The following is an 11,430-nucleotide window of genomic DNA, read 5'->3' as shown; positions in this document are numbered from 1 at the left end:
TCTTTACTTCAAAAATATCAAAATATTATTTCTTTCGGTCACATTTTTGCCTAACAGTTATCAAGGATATATCTCAAGTTCTGTTGAATGGTCTATAGTAGTTTCCGAGAGAATATTTTTTGAACGAGTTTCTGTACGAATTAATCGAATAATTCTTTACGACAACAAAACCTATGGGGAAAAGGTAAAATTCATTTCTCAGTTAAAATTGTTAAACGATATTTTTACGAATTATTTTTATTTGATCATGAATATATACAAGAACTTGTTGGAAATTTATCAATTAGAATGGTTTATGGCAACGTCAGCTGACTTTCACTTCATTGGCCTTGAAGTAATGATTGAATGGCAGACAACAAGGAATTAAAACTAAAGGAAGATAATCTCAAGGTCTCAGGTAACGGTGAACCAGAAAAACAACGTCTTGAGTCGCAACCCCGAAGCAACCACCGTCCACGGATCAACGGTATGAAAATAGAATACAATGAATGTTGATGAAAGACGAAAAAAAAAAACAAACTTAGTTAACATTGTTATTTATGTCTCTGGTTTAAGAAAAAGAATGAATGTATATTCATTTTTCTTTTTATTTGTCATTTTGTCATTTCCTAATGATTCAGAAATGGTATCTATGAGTTATTCTTTTAATGTGTTTTAAAAAATTAAAACAGTAACTTGATACAAAGGGTCGATCACGTCAAGTTGCCAGGCGTGGATCATCAAATCAAACGAGATGCAAAGCGTCAAGTGTGATCCGATAGTCCACGACTTGCTACGAGACATGATCTGGCTCTTTGGTTCAAGTTACTGTGCATTATGATAAATTTATTTTATACCCTTGTACATTTTAAAGTTTTAATTTTAAAACTATCTTTTTAAAATCAATTGTATGACGTTTACTTATTCGACAAAGCTATATTTAAATGACCTCTATTTAAATACACTTAAAGCAGACATTGTTTAATGTGTACTAAGTCATCAGATTTAGAAATTGGTGATATGGATTCTGAAACCCACAGTGTGATAATCCTGAAAATAAGGTCACACTTTGTAAAACTAACAGTATCAAGAAAGGAAAAATTGATGGATATATAACAATTTCATGTATTATATTTGTGCTTTGATTTTTTATAATGTTATTTTACTTATTTAAGTTTGTTTATATGTATAATCATTCCAAATTGTATGAATGATTATTGATTTGATTTGATTTTATGACATTATATTGTAGAGTTAACAAATATGGCAAGCACAAACATCCTCCCAGATGATATTGATAATACTGCCGGCCAAACAACAGAAACCCCAAACCCAAAGAAACCAATGAAGAGGATGGCATCTTTCTATACCCCATATATGGAGGATCGTTTACGTAGGAAACTCAAATTTTATTTCATGGGTCCACATGAAAAATTTAAAGCCAAAAGAAAGTGTCCATGGAAACTTTTGCTACAGATCTTCAAGGTGTTTTTGGTGACTGCCCAGGTAAGGATTACCTTGATGACAGAATACAGTCTTCTCACAATTTAGATAAACAAGCTCAATCAAGTCACTTTATGTATGGCAGACAAGTCTAGCTTGTTCAGATGAGAGTACTATCAATAAAGATACAGAAATTTATTAAAAATATTCAAGCTGCGTGGTCCGATTTTATATCAAATTTTATGAACGCTTTAACTGATGGTTATGCCATGTATGCTAAGCAAGTGTAAAATAAAAGACATTAGTAGTTTTCCCGGTCAAATATTTAAAGCCATGTTTCAATGAAAAATGATGTACAAAATTTGTTTGCAAATCAAACGAAACAAAAGGGTACAGTGTTATTTCACCTGACGTCAAGGCAGCAATAATTGTATTACAACTTTGACATTGCTATAAATAAAGGAAATTTGGCAAATCAAACATAACCTGTGTACATTTTGTTCAGTAATATTTTTAAAGTTTGCTTTGTTTACAATTGATGCATAAAATGTGGGTTGAATAAACCTAATCATTTCGGGAGGAAACCAAATATTTCCTTTCTAAACATTCCCATGTTGCTGTTTGGTTTGTTTAATATGTGCCAATAAAGAAATTATTTTATGTACTTCGAATATTTCTAACTTTGAAAGGAGACAGACTCTGCTGGTGTAAATAGGCGAAAAATCTATAACTTTCTAAGATAATTGGTTTGTATGGAAAATTGTTTGATAGTCTAAAAGCGGAAAAATCTGACCATGCAGCTTTCACTGTAGATAATTTTCTGACAGCATTATTTGTCACAAATTTAAGATGTTAGTTTTTTGATACGTTTTAAACTAAATTTATAACCTAACTTGGCTTAGCCACTCTTAAAGCACAATTTCATGGAAAAGGCATATGTCACATCAGATGCTCTCATCTCAAGTTTACATTCATTTGTTAGCTAGAGTACATGTTATAAGAATTGAGTATGTCTACAACACTGATTGATTGCCTTGTCTTTGGCAGCTGGTGATGTTTGGTTATCAGAGAGCCTTGTTTGTGGAGTATGTGGAGAAGAACAACATTGCCATGAAGCACATGTACCTCCAGCAATGGGACCCCAGCTTTGAGACCATGCCCTACCCCCCAGCCACGGGACTGTACGCTATCTACACAGCCACCGACCTAGTGGACCATATCAACTTTGCCATGAATCGGGTAAGCATATGAGTATCAACAGTTGCAAATAATTTCCACGATGTGCAAACGTTGAAGAGTAAAACCTTTTATTTTGTGTGAACTATATTGGGAGTCAAGAGGTCGTATTTGTCATGCCACAATGATAGTTGCACAAGATTAAAGTGTACTGACATTCCTTTTAACTTGTATGAAATAATTAAGAGCTTCAATGTATTTTTGAAAGAAAATGATAACACAAGATCTAATAAATAAATTTTGTCCTAGCATTCCATCACAAATGCATCAATACCAGTATTTGTTTTACAGTTTAATCAGACTGAACAGCTGACTTTGGGCTCGGTAAGGTTTGCATTCAAAAACAATACTAGGAGGTACATGAATATGTGTGTGAAGCAGTACCGCGAGGGCAAGGTGTTCCAGAACGACACCTACATATTTAATGCTGAAGTCGTCACAGGTATTTAATGCTGAAGTCGTCACAGGTATTTAATGCTGAAATCGTCACAGGTATTCCTCCAGGGACCAGAACTTGAATTTTTGGATTTTCTTATGCTTGTTATTAAGGTAGTTTTCATACATACTAATTGAAACACAGGAGTACAGCTAAATGTTTAATCAACCAGTTCTCCTAACATACACAGCATTGACATTTGTTTGTAGATTGTTTTTATCTGGAGCCAGTGCCTGTCTACAATAGGACAACAAACACAACACAACTACAGTTTGACCTCCAGGCTATTATGAATAAAAATAACAAAACCCTTGTGTATGATCGGTACAGTATATTTTTTTTCAGTGCTTTGAATAAAAATGAGACTACGTGTATTTGATATTAATTCTATAAAGCTTTGATTTTGAATTATATGTTCATGTAGCTGTGTGAGGTGTACTTGGTAATTCTCCTGGACATAGTTTATTTCAATTCAAATGACCAATATAAAGATATTGGGCTGTTAAATGAGCTCTATCATTGTTTAAATACAAAGCTTTATCAGTCAAACTTTTAATTAATGTAGAATTCTAACGATTGAGTTAAAGTTCAATCTGCGTTCCCTTCGTCTGGCATTAGAGAAGAAAACCTATGAACCAGAGTGCTTCAGGATTTCAGGCAGGGTATGTACAACTGGCTATCAAGCATAAATATAAACTGATATACCGAGTACATATTTCATAGTTATATATTTTGTATAAAAACATTGATTATTATTTTTAATAATTATGTATTCAGTACAATGTAATCCACAGAACGTGTACCTATTTGAATACACGTACTAATTGGAGCTTTAATGACTCATTCAAATTGTAATGTTTCAGCAAAGTTTCCATGTTGGTTGTTAGAGTTGATTCTCCTCTATTATTTACAGATCGTGTTTGATGACCAAAACAAGGATGGTCAAATGGTTGTCAATCTTTTCTCATCCTTGAATGAATTCAAGTGCAGCGGAAAGTTTTCCAATTTCTGTAAGGACTACAATTTTTTACACAGTGTTTTCATTAATCGTCATGTGTCAATACTGTAGCATCAATTCAGGAGTGAATTTGTCATTCGTATTGCAGCAGATGAAGATGACGACAAAGTGGAGCAGATGTTGTTTGACATTTTTGTGATCCTTGTCAGCGTGTTCTCCTCGTTCCTGTGTATCCGCTCCCTGTACAGAGCTCACAATCTCCGGGTGGTTAGTATTTTCCTCAAAAGGTTTATGGTACATTTCATTTCTTTTGGTTCAGTTTACAAAGCACATCGAAGTGCTTCTGTTGGCTAACCAAGGCATTTATTTTGCAACTTTCTTTTTAGCTCACCTGATATGAGTGCCAGTGAGTTTTTCCGATGTTTTGTTGTGTGTGACTGTCAGTCAATATATAGGGTCTCAATGTCTCAATATTTAGTGCGCTGGTATAGTACACCAGAAGCACTGGGATTGACTCTTGGTTGAGACTTGACCTTTCACACCCTGTTACATGTTAGTTAGATTAATACATGCTATTTAACTTAGGTATCATTTACAGGAAACAGTGCAGTTTTTCAAGACTCGGCACAGGAAGGACTTGAGTTTTCATGACAGGTTTGAGTTTGTCAACCTTTGGTACGTGTTGATTGTGATCAATGATGTTCTAACTGTGGTGGGATCCAGCTTCAAAATTCAGCTCGAGAGGCGAGTAAGTGCCAATTATAGAACATGTACAGTGTGAAGATAATAAGCTTTATCCATAGTTTTGGATAATATTTGGATGATATAAGACTATATTTTATAACAAGGACCTATTCCCAGACTTTGATGACCAGGCTATTGATTATGACCCTATTACGGTAACTTCGTTACACTTCTGCACCCAGAGGATTTTATTAGGGGGATATATGAATTTCTGGTGTCCACCTCAACACTTCTCTAATCCCCCTTCAGAGTATCTCAATATCCCATTCCCTATTAGTCACCACCCACTTCTAATTCTTTAAAACAGTGTTAAATTTTGTTGTAAATTTAGATTGCTTACATTTTTAATTATGATCCTTTTCTAATTTGTTTTAATTAGTGTTTTGTAAAGAATTATTTAATCTAATGGTGAAACTTAGATGCTGGCATTGATAGTAGATGACAAAACCAAACACCAATTTCTCAAACTTTCTCACACACTGCAAATCCTAGACACATCCAGAGACTTACAGCCCCCTCCCCCTTACACACTCACACCTCACATATATGTATGTACACACACACACAAACATACACACTCAGACCTTATATGTATAATAATGGACATATTTCTGCAACTGTTTGAGGAAACACTTATATAAACAGCTGGCAGAATTTCTGATTTTGACGTTTGTCTTTGTGTCTATCTTAAATGTAACTTTTACACTTTAGGGGTTGGTTTTGTAAATGAACAGCTAGGTCAATGTCTGTATTAAACAGGATCTAGATCATTAGCTAGTGGTTTTAAATTAGTTTCTTGTGAATAAAAAACATAGCTGGAAACTGTCAAGAGTACTAGATTTCAAGATGTCTCATCTTTTCAAGTCTCTGTACAACATATCAATAGGCCTTCATTTCAACATGTAAAATTGCACTCATTTGAACACATTTCATTATCATACTCACTGTAATTGTATCCAATAATTAGGTAAAGTATCTCTCCCAATTTAGAAAACAAGGGACTCAACAATACATTTTCAAAAAATCAGAAATTTATTCATGTGTCCTCTTATTACTTTTGGTTTTCAAAAAATATACCACTACAAATATGAAAAACGTTTTCAAAAAATCATTATTACCATTCTGCATTGTGTTTAAACCCAGCTAAATACATTAATTTAGGCTCTGCAAAAATGTCTTTTGATTTCTAATTTGTCAATAGAATGAAGTTGTAGACTGTGACTTATGTTGCAATATTGTTTTCCTTCCCAGCATGCTCAGAGTTCTTCTGAGAATTACGACATCTGCGCTCTGATGCTGGGTATTGGGAGCCTCCTGGTGTGGATGGGGGTCATCAGATACATCGGCTTCTTCAAAACCTTCAATGTAAGTTCTTCACAGATTGATGTATGTAAAAACATTGTCACTACCTGCCATTTTACATGGAGCAGTAACAGAAAATTAGGTACTTGTTGCTGTAACTTGGTTAATAGAGGGGCTTTGATTGTCAGCAGAGCTTAATAAAGATAGTACATGTACAAGTGATCTGATAAAAAATGTACGTGTATAATTGTTTTAATATGTATATTTAAATAGATTTCTCACTTAACAATGTTTCTTGATATCATGAAGAGTTCAAATAACAAAGTGATTTTGTGTTCTACAGATTCTGACCGTGGTGTTGAAGAAGGCGTGTCCAGACCTGATGCGGTTCCTTGTCACCACCATGATGCTGTATCTGGGCTTTATGTTCTGTGGCTGGGCTGTTTTAGGTCCCTACCACATCAAAGTAAGTGGTTGTATGTCTGGACTTAGGCCTACCACATCAAAGTAAGTGGTCGTATGTCTGGACTTAGGCCTACCACATCAAAGTAAGTGGTCGTATGTCTGGACTTAGGCCTACCACATCAAAGTAAGTGGTCGTATGTCTGGACTTAGGCCTACCACATCAAAGTAAGTGGTTGTATGTCTGGACTTAGGCCTACCACATCAAAGTAAGTGGTTGTATGTCTGGAATTAGGCCTACCACATCAAAGTAAGTGGTTGTATGTCTGGAATTAGGCCTACCACATCAAAGTAAGTGGTTGTATGTCTGGACTTAGGCCTACCACATCAAAGTAAGTGGTTGTATATCTGGACTTAGGCCTACCACATCAAAGTAAGTGGTTGTATGTCTGGAATTAGGCCTACCACATCAAAGTAAGTGGTTGTATGTCTGGACTTGGGCTACCACATCAAAGTAAGTGGTTGTATGTCTGGACTTAGGCCTACCACATCAAAGTAAGTGGTCGTAAGTCTGGACTTAGGCCTACCACATCAAAGTAAGTGGTTGTATGTCTGGAATTAGGCCTACCACCATGATGCTGTCACCACCATGATGCTGTATCTGGGCTTTATGTTCTGTGGCTGGGCTGTTTTAGGTCCCTACCACATCAAAGTAAGTGGTTGTATGTCTGGACTTAGGCCTACCACATCAAAGTAAGTGGTTGTATGTCTGGACTTAGGCCTACCACATCAAAGTAAGTGGTCGTATGTCTGGACTTAGGCCTACCACATCAAAGTAAGTGGTCGTATGTCTGGACTTAGGCCTACCACATCAAAGTAAGTGGTTGTATGTCTGGACTTAGGCCTACCACATCAAAGTAAGTGGTTGTATGTCTGGACTTAGGCCTAACACATCAAAGTAAGTGGTTGTATGTCTGAACTTAGGCCTAACACATCAAAGTAAGTGGTCGTATATCTGGACTTAGGCCTACCACATCAAAGTAAGTGGTTGTATGTCTGGAATTAGGCCTACCACATCAAAGTAAGTGGTTGTATGTCTGGACTTGGGCTACCACATCAAAGTAAGTGGTTGTATGTCTGGACTTAGGCCTACCACATCAAAGTAAGTGGTCGTAAGTCTGGACTTAGGCCTACCACATCAAAGTAAGTGGTTGTATGTCTGGAATTAGGCCTACCACATCAAAGTAAGTAGTTGTATGTCTGGACTTAGGCCTAACACATCAAAGTAAGTGGTTGTATGTCTGAACTTAGGCCTAACACATCAAAGTAAGTGGTCGTATATCTGGACTTAGGCCTACCACATCAAAGTAAGTGGTTGTATGTCTGGAATTAGGCCTACCACATCAAAGTAAGTGGTTGTATGTCTGGACTTGGGCTACCACATCAAAGTAAGTGGTTGTATGTCTGGACTTAGGCCTACCACATCAAAGTAAGTGGTCGTAAGTCTGGACTTAGGCCTACCACATCAAAGTAAGTGGTTGTATGTCTGGACTTAGGCCTACCACATCAAAGTAAGTGGTCGTAAGTCTGGACTTAGGCCTACTACATCAAAGTAAGTGGTTGTATGTCTTGGCTTCATGTTGTATGGCTTGGCCATTTCAGTCACTATCACATCAAAGTACTTGTAAGTGGTTCTATATCTGGGCTGAGGGGGAATTTATAACAAAGCTAAGTTAACAATGCCACAAGAATATGGACATTGTGACTTGCTTTGTTCTTTGTCTTATTTAAAGTTATTGTTTTTCAGTTTCGCCATCTAAGTACAACATCAGAGTGCCTGTTTTCGTTGGTGAATGGGGACGATATGTTTACGACGTTCTCAGCGACGGTGACGGAGGACATCGTCGTGTGGTACTTCAGCAGGATCTACCTCTACCTGTTTATCTCTCTGTTCATTTACGCAGTACTCAATCTATTTATAGCTGTTATCCTTGACACCTATGAAACTATCAAGGTCAGTGTTATAAGTGAGAAATTAATGCTCTAACTTTGTACTGAATGTTTACTGCATGATAAAGGGATTGAAAGACAAAGAGCACTGATAGGTTTTAGCCAATTAATTGCTTGGCTATTTAGCTGATTTATCTACACATGAGTGTTGTTAGCAGGAATTCCTCAAGACGTTTGTGTGAGTAGGTTTGATCTGTTTTTGTAGGAGTATTATGAGAAGGGATTCCCCAAGAGTGAGCTGTTTGAGTTCATTGACCAGTGTGAGGATGCCCCTGACTCAGAGCTTTACCGGGGAGAGGATAATGCGTGCTCCTGCTCTGTCTTATCATTTCTGTGCTGCTTTTGTTGTAAAAAGTGAGTAACTTTACCATATTTTAATAGATTTATTTATTTCGATCTAAGGCACATCAGAAATATACATGTAAATCTTGTATTTTTGCATTTCATGAAATACATAAATTATAAACATGTTTAATTTGAAAAGTTAACTATTTGTAAAGAATTCCTAATGTGTAAGTTATATGTTGTCTGTGATTCAAACACCATGCAGTTTCAAAAATTGTCAAAAAGGTCAATGAATTAAGATACAACATTTAATTTTAAATATAAATTAAAGTAAAATTGTGAAAAAAAAATGCATGTAAGTTTTTGTGGGGCTGATTTCTTTTATTTGGACAAGAAATACATACATGTAGTTGTATTCTATGATCAAATTTTGTGGGTCATCTTTTGATAGCAAGTGATGATAATTGTTAACGTTAAAAAGTATGAAATGCATTAATGCATTGTGGGTATATTTATTCTTTGAGCATACTTGTCCTTTCTTTCTTAGACATACTTGTCCAACAAAATTGGAAAAATTTAGTTTTAATACTTTGTAAGCTTTAGCTTCAAAAGTGTACACGAACAAGTACATATACATGTTTACATTTAGTCATTTATTAAAAAAGAAACCATTTTATGGTACTGTATATTAATATGTTTATTATATTTACAGAAAGAATACAGGTAGTCAATCAGAATACACAAGCCTCCTGAACTGAGGGCTAAACTGTAGGAAGTCAGATTTCCAGAACTTGCCTCATTCCAGGTCTCAGAGACTAATAACTCGCTGGGAGCACAAAGCTGTGTGTGAGGAGAGGGAGATTTATGATATTCATCAGCATAAACCATTAAACCAGTTGCAGCTCATTGTCTGGAGACCTCAGCTTTTTATTGCTATCTGTGATGTCTGCTAGTGTTCAGAATGACACCATAAAATAGTCATGCATGGACATAATATTTTTTCCCAGTACATGAATGTGTGTCTGAATTACCAGTATACTTGTGTATTTACATGTATGTGTGTGTGTGTGATTTAAAGTTCCAAAACCTGCTTGTAAGACAGAGAACTTTCCCTTGGTTATGTGACTACTTAGTGTTATTCTTTCCAGAACTTATTGAAATGCTGTATCTGGTCTGTTGTCCTTAAAGTATGCTCAAACTGTGTATCATTATCAGTGATCACAGGGCAGAATTTAATAAGGATAAACAAAGGGATGACAAAACTCAGGAAGTTGTATAGTGAGATGCACTGTGTGCATTATATTTGGTGCATTTTAATAATTATTTTTTTATATTTATGTTGTATAAAACTGCAGAGTGCAATACAGGGCAGACTTTACGTGTCTTCCACATAGGATAACATTTATGGTCCTATGTACACCGTCAAAGTGCTAAGTTTAAGTGTTAATGCTAATTATTGTAATTTATGTGCTTTACATGACATTTAAAAAAGAATGAAAGTTGAATGTCAATTTATTTTTGAGATTGTAAGCATAATTACATGTGCTTGTGTCCGAAACACCTGCCTTGTCCTCAGATAATGAAATAGTCTACTAGGAATGTTCTAGCAGATCAAATATGGTTGTCATTAAAGAGCAGCTAGAGTTTATAGTGCTGTTCTACTCTGGGTGAACATTACCCCACAGTTATGTGCATTATATGTTCTTTTGTAATAAAAAGCATTGACTTTCATGATTTTTTTTTAAATTTACAAATAATGGGCCCGCTGATGAAACTGTAACGAGATCCACTGTGATGGCAATACATTGATAATCTAATGTAAACTTTACTGACACTTCAGACAAGTTTCTTTTTCCTCAAAATTTATGAAGAAAAATCTTTAATGTGATACACAACTGTGGATGTCCCAAGAAATTTAATTTCCATGCTTACATGTATATTGTGCTGGAGCTAAAAACATGGCACAAAAGAAATGTATTTTCATGGTTTGCAACCAAATATTTTTTCAAGGGGATTTAGTTCCTGTCCTCTCAATTTATATAAAATTATTTACCACCTGACTACAATGCATATTTTATCATCAATGTGATAAAATATAGATTTTTATAGTAATTTTACCACATTTCAGTGGTACTGTATACAGGGTTATTTTTGCCCCTGTGTGATTTTTGCCCTTCTTAACTTGCAAAGTTTTGCCCTGTCTTGAATTCGCCCATACTCAATTGTGTCTAAAAAGAGACAATTTAAGACAGTAGAATTCACCCAGTCTTAAATTTGCATGCTGACAACGCAGGCGAAAGGGGCAAAAATATTTCTCTGTATACAGTACAATGTACCAGTATACTCCTTTATAAAAAGACTATACTGCATGATAAATATCCTATATATACTGTGAGCTTTCTGCATGGTAAATATCCTATATATACTATGAGCAAACTGTATTTAATCAAAAATGTGTCAAATAATTTATAAAACTCAATAAAATGGATTTTGTATTTTTTAATAGAATTTGGCAAAAAAGTTTCTGAGTCTGGTGAACAGAATTAAGCTCTCTGGGAAAATTGGAGGTGACGACCACAGTATGACATGTTGACTCTTTTCCTGGGAAGCTACAGATCTGCATCTGAAAGAGTCA

General features: G+C 35.4%; 1 protein-coding gene across 1 annotated transcript; it reads left to right on the top strand.

Annotated features, from left to right (window-relative positions):
- Positions 1–287: 287 nt before the first annotated feature.
- Positions 288–10,526, top strand: LOC105325873 (mucolipin-3). The gene is made up of 14 exons (XM_034455602.2): positions 288–466; positions 1,232–1,485; positions 2,470–2,661; positions 2,950–3,100; positions 3,304–3,418; positions 3,660–3,756; positions 4,008–4,104; positions 4,201–4,319; positions 4,651–4,800; positions 6,048–6,161; positions 6,442–6,564; positions 8,308–8,514; positions 8,716–8,864; positions 9,508–10,526. Exons 1-14 carry the CDS (start codon positions 346–348, stop codon positions 9,551–9,553), a joined length of 1,935 nt encoding a protein of 644 aa, XP_034311493.1. The 5' UTR covers positions 288–345; the 3' UTR covers positions 9,554–10,526.
- Positions 10,527–11,430: the final 904 nt, after the last annotated feature.

Source organism: Magallana gigas, chromosome 7 (genome assembly GCF_963853765.1).
Source record: "Magallana gigas chromosome 7, xbMagGiga1.1, whole genome shotgun sequence".
Classification (NCBI taxonomy): domain Eukaryota; kingdom Metazoa; phylum Mollusca; class Bivalvia; order Ostreida; family Ostreidae; genus Magallana; species Magallana gigas.
Note: the sequence above shows the minus strand (reverse complement) of the source record. Positions and strands in the feature narration are given on the sequence as shown.

What these genes read in the sequence shown, in the direction of transcription:
- LOC105325873 (XM_034455602.2), top strand. Translation starts at nt 346, where the DNA reads ATGGCAGACAACAAGGAATTAAAACTAAAGGAAGATAATCTCAAGGTC. An exon ending in CCACCGTCCACGGATCAACG is followed by an intron (nt 467 to 1,231) that starts GTATGAAAATAG and finishes ATTATATTGTAG; the next exon opens with AGTTAACAAATATGGCAAGC. An exon ending in TCAACTTTGCCATGAATCGG is followed by an intron (nt 2,662 to 2,949) that starts GTAAGCATATGA and finishes TTTGTTTTACAG; the next exon opens with TTTAATCAGACTGAACAGCT.